This window comes from Mastigoproctus giganteus, chromosome 3, assembly GCF_048544385.1.
Source record: "Mastigoproctus giganteus isolate SK-2022 chromosome 3, ASM4854438v1, whole genome shotgun sequence".
Taxonomy (NCBI): Eukaryota; Metazoa; Arthropoda; class Arachnida; order Uropygi; family Thelyphonidae; genus Mastigoproctus; species Mastigoproctus giganteus.
Window position 1 is genome coordinate 59,222,023 of NC_143577.1, and position 18,785 is coordinate 59,240,807.

Consider the following 18,785-nt stretch of genomic DNA (forward strand, 5'->3'; position numbering starts at 1 on the left):
GGAACTGCGCATATCCGTTTTATTTTTTGATAATACTGTATTATTACACATAATTCAAAAAACAAACATTGATAATATGAAATAGCATATGCGAAATAGACTTCACAGATCGATTTTTATGCTGATATATGATATGCAAATTTCACAATTTATTATTTTTGAAACTTAATCATTATGTTAGGAGAGGGGAGCCTACTTCATGACAGCTACCACCTACACAGAAGGATCTCTGCTATTTCTGATACTTTGTTTATACATCGGATAATTGTGCGCTCGCTTCCTAATATTAAGCCGAATAACCGTTCGCAAAGGTGCATGTCCGCTTAATGTAGATGCGAATGAATTTCATTGCAAAAGTCAGAGCAAGTGCGTTGTTTATATTGCGCTCCTGTTTGAAGATTTTACTTTTAATATCCAAATTTTCAATTAAGTTGTGATAGTACCACCTGCTAAATTTCCTATTTAAATTCAAAACGATGTCTCGTAATAAGTTCATAAATATGCCCAAATAATGACATAGCATGTGGAAAGATTATTTCTGCTTCCTTCAGTTATTGCCGCGACGTAGACGCAGCTTTATCAAAATTACTTTCATCAGAAGAATCTCAACAGCTCTTCTGTTGTAAATCTCTTTAGAATTTAAAATTCCTTATGCAAATTAGCAATATATATTGATCAAGCTACCGATTTTTACTCTTATCAGAATACAGCTTGCATATATTAATTACATTTCTTGAGATCTTACTATTTGATTTTATATATACAGAGCCCTACCATTAATATCCGGACACCTGCATTGATACGTGTGTTGGAACCGTTTTAGCTTTTATGACATTTTAGTCTCCGTGGAACACTCTCCACCAGCTTTTTTATGTAAATATCCCCCGATATGTTCCATCATTCCACTTTCAAAGTGGCGACCAGTTCAGCTTTGTTTTTTTCCTTGGACACTCTCCCCTCACATGCCCCCACAGTACGGTTCATTCCAGAGGTTCTCTATAAGAGTGAGGTAAGTGCTCTAGACGATCATATCCTCAAACAAGTCTATCACAACGCGAGCAGAGACACGGAGCGTTGTCCTGATGATGCACGTATGGGCCTTCCCCGACGTGCTGCCATAACGTAGGTAATAGATTATTGTCCAGGATGTCTAGACAACCTCAGCATTCATGGTTTTGTCCTAAACAACCAATGATCCCATGCCAGATCATCACGCTGTCACCTCCAAACTTCATTGCCTAAAAAATAGTCCGGCATGTAGCTTTCTACGGTATCTGCCATAACTAGGCAGGACTGTCAAACTGGTAGACGCGTATTGTGAATAGTCAATCCAAGCACAGCTTTCCATTGGTCTACTGTCCTAGAATATTAGGCATTAGGATTAGGTGGCATCTGGCATTACACGGGGTGATTAGTAGCATGTGTACAGTTGCATGACTATGGTAACTCATATCATGCAACGTCCTGCGCACTGTATTAGTGCTGAAAAATGTCCAAACTGTCTTACGAGGGATCTGTAATGATGCAACAAATGCATCATTAGATGCAATATGACGCATTTATAAAGGATGGTTCTGCTTCGGCAGGGTAATCATCACATTCATTGCTACCGATGTTCCTGATTTTCCTGTTTCATCAATACTTCGGCTACAATCTTATAAATATTACAAATACTTGATTATCCAATGAAGAATCCAGTTTATTTTCCTTAAAACATTACCTTCCTTTTCCTACAGTTTCCAATTTCTTCCAACAACAGCAAAAAAATGTTAACCAATATACATTTTTCTGTTTATAATCCAGTTGGCATTGGGAATACAAATGTATCTTGACATCAAGGGCAACATTTAAAAAAAAAAGGAAAGTGCCTACCTAATCCAAACAGAAAAAAATCAATAGAAATATAAAAAAGAAAGATGTGATAGATTTGAATGAAAATAGATTCAAACAAAGAATCTGAGAATAACGCAGAATCAGAATAAACTGACAGCAACAATTGTGAAACGCGATTTTACTACTAAAAAAACAGATCAGTGTTTCAGAAGTATGAAAAGTGGAAAATGGTTTCATGAAAACATGTACACTTTACGCAAGTTGATGCAACTTATATGAAAGAGAAAATAATTTAAAAAAAAAAATGCCAAAACATGTACGTGCGTGTGCTTTCTTTTAATTTTTGACTATTCAAGTACTTAATTTATGCTTCATTATTACTTTTATTATAAAACAAATAATTATTGATAAATAAAATTTATTTATTTATTATTATGTAAAGAACTGAAATGGACTTGGGCAAGACACATAGCTCGAAGACATGATGATAATGGATAAGAAAATTACAGAATGGTATCCAAGAGGAACAAAAGAAAACGTGGAAGACAATAACGGAGATGGGCAGATGAAATTCACGGGTTCGTGGGTAGTAAATGGATGGCCATTGCATAAAGCAGAAGGAAATGGAAAGTTGCTAGACAGGATTGAGTCCTGCAGTGGATTAAAAAAATGTTTGATGATGATATGCCAAATGTTTATATTTACTAAATGATTTTTACTTAGTGATTTCCTAAGTGATTTATTATATTTACTAAGTAATAAAAGTTATTTTTGCATGGTCTGGAAAACTGATGTATCAAGCTGCCACCTGTTGACCATGGGCTGTATTAGATAACATGATATAAGTTGTAAAGTTAAGATAACGTTTAAAAAGATAGCTTCTAAGGTGAAAAAGGCCGTATTATCATTCTAAAGGCGAGATACTCTGTGTTCTCTGCCTTGCATCCTACATTCTCTTTAAAAGCATGGCGCTTTCAAGGTAAATTAGATACATCATCTATCCTCTGAACTGGAAAATTTTAAAAGAGCAAAATTGTGTCAAAGCCGAAAAGAAAGTAGAACACTACGAAAAGCGAAAAATGTGTCGATAATTTCTCTGTATATTTATTATAATATTCTGTAGAATGCACAATTCACTGACTGTAGTTATTGGTCGATATACTTTACGACTATTCTTGGTGGATAAATAATACACGTCAGTCAATTTTTGAGAAATTATGCAAATTCATTCTGTATGTTTAGCACAAACAACTTACAGCCATATATAAATAATCTGGTTTGAATAGAATACTCCGCAGTACTCAGTGTTGATAGTCAATATCTCATTTGATCGATTGACCTCTTTTCTCTGCAGGACCGAATATCATAAAACCTTGGATCAGAACCCAAAAAAAGCCGTATATTCACATTACAGTTCATGTCCCTTTAGGGACAGAAAAAAATATATGTGAAGACTTTCTTCTTCTTTTCATCTTCAAATCGCAGTGCATGAATCTGTTAATTTATAACATCTTCTGTATGGGGAAATTCCTATTATATATATGTACATACCCTCTTACTTTTATTGCATTTTGCATTCATCGAGCTAAATTCAGATAAAAAATATTTGAATAAGAGACATATTTGATTATATTATGTAGAAAGTGAACGATTTAGGTTCTTCTATACACTGTTATAGAATCTACATAGCAAAGGGATGTTCATTATTTTTAAACGGCTCTCTTTTCATGTAAAGTAGAAGAGATACAGTATACCCTTTAAAGCATTTGTAATAATTTATGTGAGCAACAACAAAAATACTCTAATGTATAATGGATAGGCTTATAGACTCGGAACTGAACAACTTTTTTTCTACAATTTTCCTGATCCTTCAAATTTACCAACTAATTTTCCAAAAATTCTAGCTCATTTTGCCTTCCTACGCAAGTTGTTTGAAAATCATTATAAGAAATATTTTAAACGAATGTCACAGGAAATTTCATTCTTAAGAGGTAAAAAAGAGCCAGAAGCAAGATTTCTCTTATAAATTTTTAAATAACGAGGAATAAAAAGACGTACTTTATGCATTAAATTCTTATCGATTTCCTCATATTTTTAAGTTCTGCCACATGCACACACAGAGGTAATCTGCATTATTCTTAAATCCTTATCTCTAATTCAGATGTTTTCTTTCAATTAGGATTATACTATTACACTCTATCTGAATCAGTACTGGAAAGATGAAAGACTTGCATTCAGCACTGATAACTTTGAGTTAACTTTGTCTGGAGATTTTGCTGAAAAGATTTGGGTGCCTGACACATTCTTTGCTAACGATAAGAATTCTTTCCTTCATGAAGTCACTGAAAAAAACAAAATGGTGAGGTTAAAGTCCGATGGATCTATAGCTTATGGAATGAGGTAAGGATATATAAATTTAACCAAAATTTATTTTCTTTATACAATACAAATGAGTTGTATATTAAATTTGAAGTTTTAGTTTGCTGGCTAAGTATAATACAAGGTGTGGTTAAAAAGAAACGAGAAATATTTTTTAAAATAATTTACTATTTTAAATACAACAATTTCAGTGTTTATCCCCTTCAAAGTACTCTCCAGCCGCGCCTGTGCAGCGCTCCATTCGCAATTTCCAGGATTTAAAACAGCAGCGGAAGTCCTCGGAAGATACCGCCTTTAATTGCTGCGTTCTGCTCTTCTGAATGTCTTCTGTGTCCTCAATTTTTTTCCCTTTGAGGTGGAATTTTAATTTTTGAAAACAGAAAAAAGTCTCAAGGAGCCAGATCTGAAGAATAAGGCGGGTGCACCAATGTTGCGATCTTGTTTTTCGTTAAAAACTGCCTCACTGCGAACCATTCGCGCGCACAACTTTCTCATGCCCAACCACTCTGTCAAAATTGTTGTTAGTGTTTCTTTCTCAATGTGTAACTATTCTTCGACGGTCTTGGCGCACGATCTCTCGAATTTTTTCAACATTCTCATCTGCCGTTGAAGTTGGCGGTCTTCTTGTCTTCGTGGATATCTCCCCGTTCCTCTCGGAACCGTTTGTCTTTCGTACACACATGGCTGACTCATGGTTTCATCACCGTATACTTTCAGCAACATCTCCAACGTTTTTATACCATTTTTACCTAGTTTCACCAAAAATTTAATAACAATTATGCGCTCTAATTTAAGATCACTAATTTTTTCGCTGAAGGGTTAAAACACTGATTCACTTAAAGAGGCACAGTTTAATCAAAATTTAAATAGATTGCAACGAAACAAAAACTGATCTGTACAGGAAAAAACAAGCTACAGCACAATATGAATGTTTTTGACGTACGCAGTAAGTTCATTATAGAATCCCAACAGTGTGTTTGGCCACAATGAAAAAATATATTTTTGTCTTACTCGATGCAATTTTTAAATATTTAATAATCTTATAAAAATAATTTATAGTATTTAATTTTATCACTATTTTAATTAGGGTTGTCACCTCTTACAGAATTAAACCACTATAATATTGCTTAGCGAGTGGTCAAGGTGAGGGTACATAAGTGCACGTGCTTTGAGTGACAGGGGCGTCAAGCCCGTGACTGCTAAATACAGTGCTGTTTCTTGTATTCCCTCTGCCTCGTGAACTCTTCTGACCATGTGGTTTTCCCGAAGTATAAACAGAAAATTTATACAAAAATATTGTTAATAATATCCAAACTTAGAATTGTTTATTTGCGAATTGTAATATCATAATATTGGTAATTGTAATTATGGCAAATTGTAATATTGGTAATTGTACTCAAATTTGTAACCCTTCCTATTTTTGTTCCCCCAACAGCACTATCTGATGATGTGTATCGGTAAGATACCTGAAACGTTACCTTAATGTATAGTATAGTTTAGGCGAATAGTTTAATAAATTATATTATTAATTTCATGTGGTGTAAGAGTGGTATTAAATATAGTAGCAATCTTAATAAACAGAAAATAGTATTTATAATAATATTGTAACAGAAATTAGGCTTAAACATCCATCAAAAAACCTTAATCAATAAATAAAAAACTCTGATTTCGTTTTAAAAAGGGAAAAACGTTCAATGTTTTTTCTTTTTAACTATCTATCGCATCAAACCTAGTTTTGATTTTTAAAATACTATAGAAAAGTACCTTTTTATGTCAAATTATAATAAAAGCTCTTTAATATTGAATCTCTTCTGTCTATAACAACGATGTATATCCATTATGAAAAACTCCTATTCACTAAAATGAAGAAAGAGTCTTATCAAAAAAAAAAAATAATGGGCTATCGTAAAAATGATGCAGATTTAATTCTTTTTTTAAACACCTACAGCAGCAGATATTATTTTTATTAAGTCTTCATGCTGCTTTATAACATTTCAGCTGAACATCGTAAAGCATACTTTAATGCAAATTCTTATGGCTCATTCGTCGTTGATAACAGGGTGCCTTCTTCTAAATTATAAATCTGAAAGAATTTCGTTCAGCGTAATTATCGCTGTGTAGATGCTATTACAATGTGGAGTTTAGATTATAGTGACAGATAGAGGGGGTATTTTTTTGCGCTTTATGCAATTTAGATCTAAAAATGACCTTTTTATTGTAATACCGATGGCAGATAGTTTCATCTAAATTACTACGGAGGGGGCAATGGCAGTCTGTTTGAGCAGGAGTATGCAACTTTTAACGCCATCCTAAATTTAATGTCATTCTCTTTCATGGGCGCCTTAATGCATAAACATAACGAGCTTTTTCACACAGCTCGCGTTGCCTGTATTTATTCACAACAAAAAGGTCCATTTTTATCCAATTCGATATAATTTTCACGCGTATGTGTTTAATAATCAGTAAAGATAGCATTTAAGACTGTTTTATTCTCTGAGTAACGAAGTGTGATGTGTATAGAGAATTCTTTAATTCATTTATAGAGGCAACATTAAATAAAAGTACCGTGAACTGAATTTAATGCATAAAATAAATATCCTGAGACATCCTCTACATATTGAAGGTAAAGTTTGCTATTTGGCATGTATCTAAATTTGGGTGTGAATTCTGCAGAGTGAGCAGAAATATTTTTCCGTCATGTTTGATAGATTTAATGTCTAATTCAGCCCAAATTAAAAAAAAAAAAAAAAAAAATATATATATATATATATATTAATTCCTCTTAAAAAGAGCATTTGAAGAAGTTAAAATATTCTGTGAAATCGAAATTTCGCACATACATCGAATTCGTAATTGATTTTATTTTATAGACAGTTTTACATTTTAATTTTACATTTTTATCTTCAATTTAACTATCTGGGATTTAGTAAAAAGTAATTTCTTTTCAGATATAATTGTAATAATAAATATGAAATAAATTTTAAAGAATTACTTATCATATAGTAATGTTACGTGACTTCTTCAGAAAATCCCTTAACTCTGGCGAATTTGCCACCCTTGTAGACCTGTTGGTCTACAAGGGTGTTGTGGTACTTGTAGACCTGTTGAAAGGACCCGAGTTCGAGTCCCTTCGATTATTGAAGGAATTTTTATTGGCCTTTTTCACAACGTGGCTGAGTTAGTTGGCCGAATTACGTCTCAGGCGAGGGTAGCATGGCTTTTTCTCCGGGAAACTCAGGTTTTTCATCCAGAAAAAAAGAAAATCGACCTCAGAACACAGGCAATTTACAGACAGTAGACGGAGCAATAAAGCCTTAGTCGCCTACTACAACTGGCCAAGTTACGAAAGGTAGTACACAACGATTAAATCTACTTTGAACTTCAAATCTGTATTTAGACTTCAGTTTCCTAGTAAATTCATATTATCTTAACTTTACGAACTGAACTTCATATCAGTTAAACAAATAATCTCGCAACCTTTTTGTTTAGGAGCAAACTGAGTTTAAGAACAGGAAAGGACTTAATACATCTTGTGATAGCATCATCATTGACAGCAAGAAAAAAATAACTTTCTATTTCAGTGAAAGAATTACATTTAGACCTGTTGACATTTTTGGTCTCTCGACAATAACCTTTAGTTTAACTTTTGTAGAACTGTAGTATATTAATACTGTAATTATTACTTACAAAGTCCGGTTTGAAGTTTGCAAAAACGTAGGTTGAAAAGATTTTATAACTGAGTTTGCAACCTGCATGATTAGGGAAAAACGCTATCTGAACCCTTTAAAACATTAAATAAACACAAATACATCCATTAAATAAATAAAGACCACACAAACGAAGCTGTTTTATGAAGTAATTCACACGCTCTGTGATTTATATTCAATGAAACGCCCACCTGAGGACTAGATAAGGCGTTTTACTGAAAGGTGATCAACAATTTAAATTCAAATGACAAATGCATATGTAATTTTATTGCAATGAAGCATGTGCAATAAGCAGTTTACATCAGGAAAGTGAAAATCCTATAATGGAAGCGTACGAAGGATTATTTTCTCCTCCCACAAACTCGCACATTGAGTGAATGAACATACTTTTCGAAGATATTACCGAATATCCCGAATTAATAAATCTTTTACAGTGTATTATCACAAAATCCAGAAAACAATATGCTAAAAAGTTTAGAAAAGAAATTCAACAAGTTCATAGAAATGAATATTCGGAATTCATTTATTTTATACGAAGGCGCATTTTCCCTCCTTCCTCCAATTAAGTGATATTAAAACTATTTGAAAGAAATTCAAATAGTTTTAATATCACTTCAGCGTTGAATAACTTTGATCAAATGGTTAGTGAAAATAACCATTTGATCAAAGCTAGAACTTCATTTGACATTAGCCAAGACCTGGTGATAGATAATTTGAATAAACTATTTTTTTAAGGAAAGAGTCAAGGGAGATCAAAGCAACACCACGGAAATTAAGGAAATAAAAGCATTTGAAATTATTCTAAATTAAATGATGAACCAGTTTCAAACTGAATAGAATATTTAACTCGCCACAAAACGTAACTTTGAAGAGAAATATTTTCCAAAGGAGGGCATGTGCCCCATCTCGACTAATTGCGTGCTATATTTAACAAATGTTAACAGATTTAAGAATTTGTTACAGAAGGGTGTTAATAAATAGGGGTTCTGGGTGTACAGAATCTTGGTTGGGTGATAAATAGATATATATGTTGATAGATATTGATAAATAGATAGATCTTTGTTGATATGCACTGGTTGAGGAAATCAACGCTTGTCCAGCGATAAATATGTTTGTGTAATGGATTTAGGGTTATGTTTTTTGTGTTCAGTGATTGGCCTGTGTCACCATCGCTATCCTAAAGTCACAAATTGGTTGTCAAGTCGAAGTGTTCATCAAATGTCCAACAAAAATGTCCAAAGCGAATCCCTTGACCCGATTTGCGCAATAGGAGACTTGCATCATGTATTCATATTCCGGTCACTTTACGAAAATCAGATGTATATGCATATAGCCTAATCACTATCAAAATAGCAGGTAAAGCATTCGTAGCTTATCACAATTAACCACACATATCCTAAGATATAAGGAGTCGCATGGATCTTGCATGACCGCATAGGGACAGCACAATGAGCCGTCCATTACCTTAAGCTTGTGCAGCACAAGGAGCCACACAACTAACATATCTCCATCTTATTGAGCTTGGCTGATGCAATACATCCTGACATAGAGACTCCATCGGCCAATATCCACCGGCAGAAAGTCCTAAAAAGTACATTACACTTTCAGCCATGGCTCCTTGCAGAGACCTACTTCGCTAGAGGAGCCTCCCCCATTTTTCTCCTTTATCCGAGCCTTCTCCAGCTATTTAAGCAAACCCCCGCATAGCTGTGAGATAAGCTGACCATTTTCATCAAATCATTATTAAATTATGTCAATTTGCTCTCAGTGAAGATGGTAGCTCCTCCTTGAATTCTGTGTTGGAGTTTGCTGTAGAACAAGATAAGAAAACATTCTAAGCGAAATTTAATGTTGCATTATGATTTGCTCATATTCTAATAATATCGGTCCTCATGAAAAATTGCCTATGAAAAATGCAGGTTTGTCCAAAGGTCTTCCTTTGCCTTGTCCAACAATGTAAGCAAAACAATATATTTTCATTATTTGCCACATTCAAATCTAAATTGATTATCCGGTTTTTTAAGCTACCTATTGTTTCTTATTTTTTTACCTCATTCGATTTCTTTGGATAATTATACACTTACGTTTAGCCATTTTAAATGGTAGTTACCCTAGGACGCTTTCCAAGCGTTTCCATACTACAAGCATAGTATATCTTTCTTAATATTTCGGATTTAGCGATGAAACTCCGGTCTCTGTTTTTTTTTTTCTTTTAAATATTATTTTTTTCTACTATGTACGTGACATTATTTAATGCAGTTTCAAAGAAGTTGGGTCTAGGATACTATGATCGTAATAATCCAGATGTTCTTAAAGCGATTAATGCCTGAACACTTGTTTTTCAACGTAAAAGTATAACCCATAAACAGCTAAAATACTTATAAACAAACCTAAGGAACGTTTTTTATTTTTATTCTCCGTATATTGCGCTTCCTACGATACTGTTTGAGGTAAGCTACATAACAGATACAATTTTCTGTCTTGCTCATCGATTAATTCCATTAGAATTGGGCTAAACTCGAATCACACAGTTGTTGGTAGTCATCAATGACATGCCTACATCAACAGGAATATTATTGCGCGCCTACAGGAGAGAATGATTCGAGCTAACTCTCCTCATACATCAGCCAACCATTCGTCATTAGGGATTAGTAGAGGCTGATTGCACAAACTCATCTTTGGAATGTGTGACAGAGATTGAATATATGAAAAGGGCGCAGGTGGAATAGAGCATGTTGAATGATTTTCGCAGGACTTTGGGAGATCCGTTAATGTTCTGTTTGCTACTCTGTTTAAAATTATGGAAATCACTTTGGGACACTTTTAGCACGAATCTCATCCAACAAAGCACAGAATGAGGCTCCCAAGAGTTGCCATTCTATGTGGAATTCGTTTCTGTATGAATGAACAATGTTCCATACTGGCTCACGAACTAATGTGCCATGTTTTGGTCTCCATGGTGAAATAAATACCAAAGCACATTAAAAAAATCAATTATAATGTATTTGGACTGAAAAGGGGTATAGTTTTACTGTCTGCAACTATATTAATTTAGTTTTTATTTAAGCTAGGCAATGGTGTTATTGTAAGCATGGATATAAATTGACGAATTTTGAGTTTTCAAAATGTGTCATCATGTGTTTATTAAAACTATTTAACAATATAATACAATACAAGTGAACTGTAGTAAATTTTCATAAATACAAGAGGATGTTGATTTTACTTTGAAAAGTAGACGTCGGTTTAGCGAAAAAATGATCTTGAATATCATTATTTTCCAGTAATACGCCTTTCAAAAGTTAATAAAATCTTATTTTAAGATTTATATAAAGTTAATAACAAAGTGGATAACTCTTGTTGAATGCGCTCTCTATGTTATAAACGGCATTGCGGAATATAAACGGCATTGCGGAAAAACTTTGGAGTTTTATTTATTTTTATTTTTTTTAGCTTTGTGTGGAAAATAGGCACTTAATGATAAATTGATCTCAGTATTGCATGTTCTAACATTGTATATACACATACGTATATAAAAAAATATAATAATAAATAAATAAAAAAAAACGTATTAGGACACTAACAAAAAATAGTATTTTTTAGTAAATTGTTGGTTATTTTTCAGAGGGTAGTGTAGAGTTATAAATGAATCTGAAAAAGATAGTGTTATTTATAATCGATATTATTATCCGGGAATAGTGGTATATCATCCCATCACTTGGCCAGTATTTACATAAAGCGTATCTATGGTTAATTTTTGCGAAAAACTGCAGACAGCATCGAAGTTAGTAGAAAGCCCATCTACACGGCTGGAATTTTTATGAGACAATTTTTGCACTGTAATGCTGTTTATCAGGATAGGGTTGTACTATATTGTTGTGATCTGGAAATGGGTGTAGTTTTACTGTGTCTGCAACTTAGTTTCACAATATTTTGCTGTTTCCTTTATGAATCGAACAACAAAACAAGAGGTTCCCATTATATTGTCAAAAATTGGTCATCTCAAGCGAAATACATTCCTGGAGAGAACGTTCATCATCTACCACTAGTTCATAGAGTAAAAATTTTATTGCCACCTCTTTACATAAAATTATGCTTAATGAAACACTTCATAAAATCATTGGAAAAAGAAAGATGTAGTTGTTTCCAATACTTGAAACTAAATTTCATGGATTTATTGACACGAAGATAAAAGAGGATATTCATAGGTCCATAAATCGAGATGTTGAGGATTTTTTTTACGACGTCCTCAATGATGTATGTGAAAAGCCAGTGTGTAATGCGTTAAAGACATTTGAAAACATTTTAAGAAATCAAAGCTCACCAAAAATGAGGAGCTGGTTGACCATCTCCTGCTAGTATAGAAAGAATTGGGTTGTAATAAGAGCTTAAAAATTCATTTTCGACTTTCGTGTCTTGATTTTTAACACCGAGTTTAGGTGATGAAAACGATGAATATGGGGAAAGATAATTTCTTGCATAGAAAAACAGCATGGAGGCAAGTTTTCGTACCACTATACGACCTGAAGTCCTACTTGTTTAAGAAGAAGTTTTACAGTGGATATAGACACGGTAGCCACTCTTTTCCTATTTAAAATAGCTCGTAATTTAGAGTCTACACTCCTCACTCTTCCTGAATGATGGGTACAATAAGTCGTCGACTGAGTTTAGGAATCAGTGTTATATTATCTTGTGCTTCCGTTGTTATGGCGATAGTCCTGCTCGTGGTTTACCCTTTAAACTGCCAGTCTCCATGAATCGTCGAATGGTAGTTTGTACTCCTTTAAATAAAACGCCTAGTTTTTTGCAATACTCCTCATCATGGAATGACTTTCTTTATGCAGAATTATAATAGGACTTCTTTTTTTCAACGCCCAGTTCGATTTTATAAGTTTACAGCTCTTAGTCCTCAATTTATATTATTGCAAAACATCCTAGGATCATCTACAATATTCTATAATATTGAAACAATACTCCCACTTTCTAGAATATTCTAGACCACCTACAACGTTCAGAAATCTACAATATTCAACCATATTCAGGAATCTTCCACAGCTTTCTGTAAATTTCTTCAATCTTATTTCAGTTTTTTTTTTGTTTTTGTTTTTTTTGTACATAACAGAAAATGTTTTAATAAAAATTGGTGAACAAGTTGGTCCTTTCTCAATCAAAACTTTGAAAATTAATTAAAATGAAACTTGATCCCAAACTTGTAGGTAGGAGTGCACTTTATACAACTTTGAATCCATTTGTCTCATGTTGTTTTATGTTATTTGGTTATATAAGGTTATACATTTTCAAATTTCTTTATTCAGATTTAGCCATGTATAAATGATTGTAATGATATTATAATTAAGTAATGTAATGGTATTATTATAATTTATTATAAAAATTCATAGAACCATAGAAGCATATCAGCCAACATCATATATGCAGTGATAACGAAATGGGAGAAATGAACTGAATGAAATGAAACTATGAACTGATTCTTAATTTATCCTAAAAGTTAAAAGTATAATAATTATGATTAGTACATGATTATTCTACTTTTTGGCATGCAGGATAATTTAAGCCAACGTTTCAATTATTAAAATCATTTAATGTGTATTACCTATATCGTTTCATGTTTAATTATTTATTTTTTTTTTGAATGAGTTTAAGAATCACCTATTTTTATAATAATATTCATTTTTTGTATTAAAATGGAAAAATACAGATATAAAAGCTTAATATTGATATATTCGGGGTTTATAACAGTAACGGATTTCAGCATCCGCATTTGACTGTCATTATTCCGCACACATTGTTAGTTGTTCACGTTTTCGACAACAGAGGGCGGTACCTGCTCGTCACCCCATTTGTTACTTCCTATGCCGTAACAGTTCCGCTAAATGCGGAACGGAAATGCGTCATGCAAAGTGCTTAGCAGTTCTGTTTATTTTGGTGAGAGTTTTTTCTGCTATCCAATATGTATGAATATTAGTTTACCTAACCTAGGGTAAGAATTAAAGTACTTTCTTTGTATATGAATTTATTTTATTTTTTATAAAGAATGCTAAACTTAACTATAGTACTAACTCCTGACATCTATCAGTACACATTCTCAAACAAGAAAATGCATTTCCGTTTATTCTCTAGAGTCTAAACTGCTGAGAGCAGAGAAGTTTAAAAATTAATTGTGACCACATTGAATTATCAATGGCAGCTTTATTTTCAACACCACAGTCAGAACGGGTAGCACATTTTTTTGTGTCAGCGTACGGGTTCGAACCCGCAACCTCTTTACTTGACCCTAAATTTCCTTCATTCTTAAAACTCTTTTTTCTCTTAAATTAATAAGAGAAAACAAAGTCATTTAAAGATAAGAATTAGCAATGTCTGTTATTAAAAACATCTTTCGCTAGAACACCTTACTTTATAAAAAATATCAAAACCTTTTGATAGAAAATAATTTCTGTGTAGGCTTTCCTTTATGAAGGTCTCAGTCTGCCTTGTAATACGTATTTGTAAATTAAATTGTTGATAAATCTTTAACTGATCCATAATATTTACTCATATCTTTAATTGTATATGAAGTTTTACCCTTGAGGTATGGATTGTTACGCTTCACAGTGAATGATGATTTAATTTGTTAATAAATGTTTTTGTGAAGTCGATTGTATTCAAAGATATTTGAGAATGTGTATTTTAAACGTTAGGAGTTATTAATATTGCGCGTTTATTATACGACATCAATTATACAGAGCAGCCATTTTTACTTTACATAGAGGTATTGCGGATTCTGCGATCCGCTTGGATCTCATAATCCGGAATATCTGCGAGTAAAGTAAATCTGTGTTATTTTTGATAATCTAAGTGGATCGAATAATGTCGTGGTAGTTAGGTATTAAGCTTAAAAATAAGGTTCCAGTTAAAGTTTTCAGTGGTTAGTTCATTTAATCAAAATTCGAGGCCAATAGCCTAAGAAACGTATTCAAGAACAGTTTTGATAACGTATAACAGATAGCTAGTTACAACCACTGCTGCAACCTGGTGCCCTTCTCTGCCCTTCGTTTTATTCCTTCATTTTAATTTCGAATTAATTTCGAATAAAGGAGGGCACGAAATTCAGGTTTCTTATTTTTAAGATTTAGTAATAAAAATCTTTTGGTAAATTGAAATATAGTTTTAATTTAGAAATTTATTTCAAATTATTTAAAAAAATGATAATATTTACTATAAGATCTACTGCATAATTATGATTATGCAGTAGATCCTGCATAATCATGATTATGCAGGATCTACCACTTCGGTACTGAGTACATTTCTGTGCTGATAATACTGCGTTCGTTTCTTTCTAACCGCTTTGCGGGAGGAAAAGGGGGTTTTAACCGTACTTGGAAGAATATCGACTTTTAGTGAGATGTATCCCTTCTACACTGTCTGCCACTTTATTAGGTACACCCCTGCTGTGCACACAAATGGTTTGTCCCACAACATTGCAAGTCACATGACCAGAGTTGTGGATATAAATGCAGCAGAACAACCTTTCTAGTATCAGTTAAGCGTACAAACCTTAGCAAGAATGGGGAAAAGGAGTGATCTAACGGACTTCGAACGTGGCATGGTAGTAGGCGCAAGACGTGCTGGGACAAAGCATCTCTGAAACGGCAGTTGTGCGTGAACTTTTCACGCACAACAGTTTCAAGGGTGTATCGAAAATGGTGCAACGAACAGAAAACATCCTCAACGTTGTTGAGGGTATTTTCTGTTCGTTGCACATCTCTCATCAACAAGCGATTTTCTTCCACCTCCTGTGGAAGAAAATCGCTTGTTGATGAGGGAGGTCAGAGGAGGATGACTAGAATTGTGCAAGCAAACAGACGGGCCACAATGTCACACATCACGTCGGAATATAACTTTGATGCGCAGAACAAAATATCGCAACGGACCACTAGTCGCACTTTGTCGCGAATGGGCTACAACAGCCGACGGCCACATGGAACAAGAGCACGCCTCCTGTGGGCATAGCAACACCAGCACTGGACTATCGAGGATTGGAAAACAGTTGCTTTGTTGATGATGGAAGTTGTTGATGGAAGGCTCAGAATCTGGAGAAAACAACATGAATCCATGGATCCGTCATGTCTGACGACTACTGTGCAAGGTGGTGGGGGGCAGTGTTATGGTGTGGGGAATGTTTTCTTTGCACACGTTGGATCCATTGATACCCATAGATTCACGTCTGAATTCCACATCGTACCTAAACATCGTTGCTTACCAAGTGCATCCGTTCATGTTGACAGTTTATCCTCAGTCATATGGTTACTCCCAGCAGGATAATGCGCCGGTGCACAAAGCCCGAATCACTATGGAATGGTTCCAGGAACATGACAATGACTTCTCTTTGCTGCAGTGGCCCGCTCAGGCCTCGTATCTCAATCCTATTGAACATCTTTGGAAAGGGCTGTTCGCTGCATGCCTACACCTCCGTCGAATCTCAAAGAACTGCGTGACACCCATGTCTGCATGGTACTCCATTTCTGCACAACGTTATTCAACATTTTGTTCAATCCACGTCTAGACGAATTCAAGCTGTTTTGAAGGCTAAAGGAGGCTCAACACGCTACTAGGTAGGTGTACCTAATAAAGCGGCAGCACAGTGTAAATGTGTCCCATCTATTTAATTTTTCATTAAGTATTAAGAATTTGATTGCTGAATTCTGAACCAATTTTTAAAGTATTAAAACGGTAGTTCCATTTTTTCTTGAATTACTTGTAGAAACATCGATTTCTCCAAGTAATTTGACAAAACATTTTTGAACATTTAACAGTACGAAATTCTTCCAACTTTTCATACTATGAGACTCCTTCAAATATCTGATTGAGCTCAAGATCGAATTATCTGTAGTTAGCTGCATAGCTTTCAAAAGAGTACTGGTGCATAAATTCAATATTACAGTTACCACTGCGTATTGTGCTTGCAGTAGATTCGTTCTCGAAGTTCAGAGACTTTATAACAGTGGCAGAGGATGCTATGGAGTGACAAGCCTCGCTACACAATGTGTCATTCAAGTGGATATTACCCGGAGAACATTTCCTGTAGGAGAGCATCCTTTTTTCAACAAAGTTTGCTGGAGGCGGTCTGATGATATGGGGAGGGGTCTTTTCAGTTGATTCGGACATTGTACAATAGCGGAAAACAAGTCCGAACCTCAAAGTCCGTGACCTACTGGGACGTCTTGGATCACGCACTACCATATATTATAGAACATGAGAACGGACTCAAAGGCCTTTACCGGATTGGTTTTTGGACAATAATGCAAAAAAGTTGGACTAGCTGGTTCACCGCTTGAACCTCAGCCCCCCCCCCTCCCCTGAACACCAACGGCATTAACTGGAGCACAGGCTATCAAAACGGCTTCTTCTGAATCGGTATTGGCCGAGCAGTCTTTATAACAGTATAAAATCTTACCTCAGCAATAGAACAGTGCAGGTAACCACCAAATACCAAACAGTCACCAGGAATATACTGCGAGGCTGTCCTCAGGGCTCTGTCTTTGGGCCATGTCTTTGGTCGAGTTCTTGGACGAGTTCCTGGGGATGGATCTCGGCGAGGTCAAGCTCCTGGCCTTTGCCGATCTCGTACTGGGGCGCCTCCGTAGCCAGGTGGGAAGGAGCAGCAGTGCGTAGCACACGCTTCTTGATTAAACCGGGGTTCGAGCCCGTCACCACCAAATACGGAGGATGCGGAAAGGTCAGGGAATGACCACCGCATATCCCGAAGCAATATGGCCTTAGTTGCTAATGCTCCTAAAAACCAAAATAATAACAACAACAACAACAATCTCGTACTGGTTGTTCATTCTAATACAAGAGCCACATTGGAAGTACGAGCCAACTTTGCATTGGGAAACTGCAAGACTGGGCTGCCATGCACAAACTAACAATTTCCACCGGAAACACAAAGTCAATCCTTCTAAAAGAAAGCTCCAAATCCGGAGGCCACCAGTGATTAAAATTAACAACACCGCAATCTGTCTCTACACAGAAATCAAGTATCTGGGCCTGTATGTAGATGCCAACTTATCCTTCCACCCCTACTTAAAATACCTGTCAGCAAAAATACACAAGGCGGATTGAGGCCTAAAGAATAAAGCTCTGTCATTAATATATAAGGTAGTATATGTCCCAATTGTGTGCTACGGAGCCTCCATCTGGTGTGAAAAGGCAATCCTGGAAAGGAACAAGCGCAAGCTTGAATCCATTCAAACATTTATGTTACTATCGGTTATCAGGGCGTGCTGTACTGTCAGCACCCCTGCATTACAAGTCATTGCAGGATATCTACCTCTCTAACTGGAAGTAGTCAAGAGGGGTCTCTTCCAGCGCCTGAAGGGAATTCCAACACAATTGTTGAACCTGAAGTTGGACCATGCAAATGACCCTAAAAAGGAAAGAAGAAGAATTGCAGACTACCTACAAAACTTCTGGCAAGAAACATGGGATACGACGCCGAAATGAGAAATCACCAAAAGGTTTATTCCCTGAATAAGTCGCACTTCCCCAAAGCCTCCTCCCTGGTACTCGCCTATATTGCTAGTCACCTTCCTGCTTACAGGCCATGGACCGTTTCAGCAAAAATTTACAGCCATGGGAATAGAAAATAACCCATATTGCCACTGTAGTGAAGATGATTCCTGGGAACACCTTATGTACGAGTGTCTCACTTACGGCAATGCCAGACTTCAATTACTCACCGAGATACAAGGAAACCTCCGCAGTCAAGAGTCAACTTTACTTCAAAAAGATGTCACATATCTAGCCTTAACACGCTACGCCCAGGCTGTATTCAATTCTAGAAGAGTTAGACTTGCGGAACTCAGGACA

At 35.2% G+C, this 18,785-nt stretch overlaps 1 protein-coding gene across 1 annotated transcript in view; it reads left to right on the plus strand.

Moving 5' to 3' along the window:
* The window catches only part of LOC150088044 (gamma-aminobutyric acid receptor subunit beta-like), a 239,974-nt gene that overhangs the window by 68,018 nt on the left and 153,171 nt on the right, over positions 1-18,785 (plus strand). Inside the window, exon 4 of the mRNA XM_090369302.1 lies at positions 4,013-4,233. Coding sequence (XP_090225428.1) covers positions 4,013-4,233 — 221 coding nt within the window. The remainder of the gene's footprint in view (positions 1-4,012; positions 4,234-18,785) is intronic.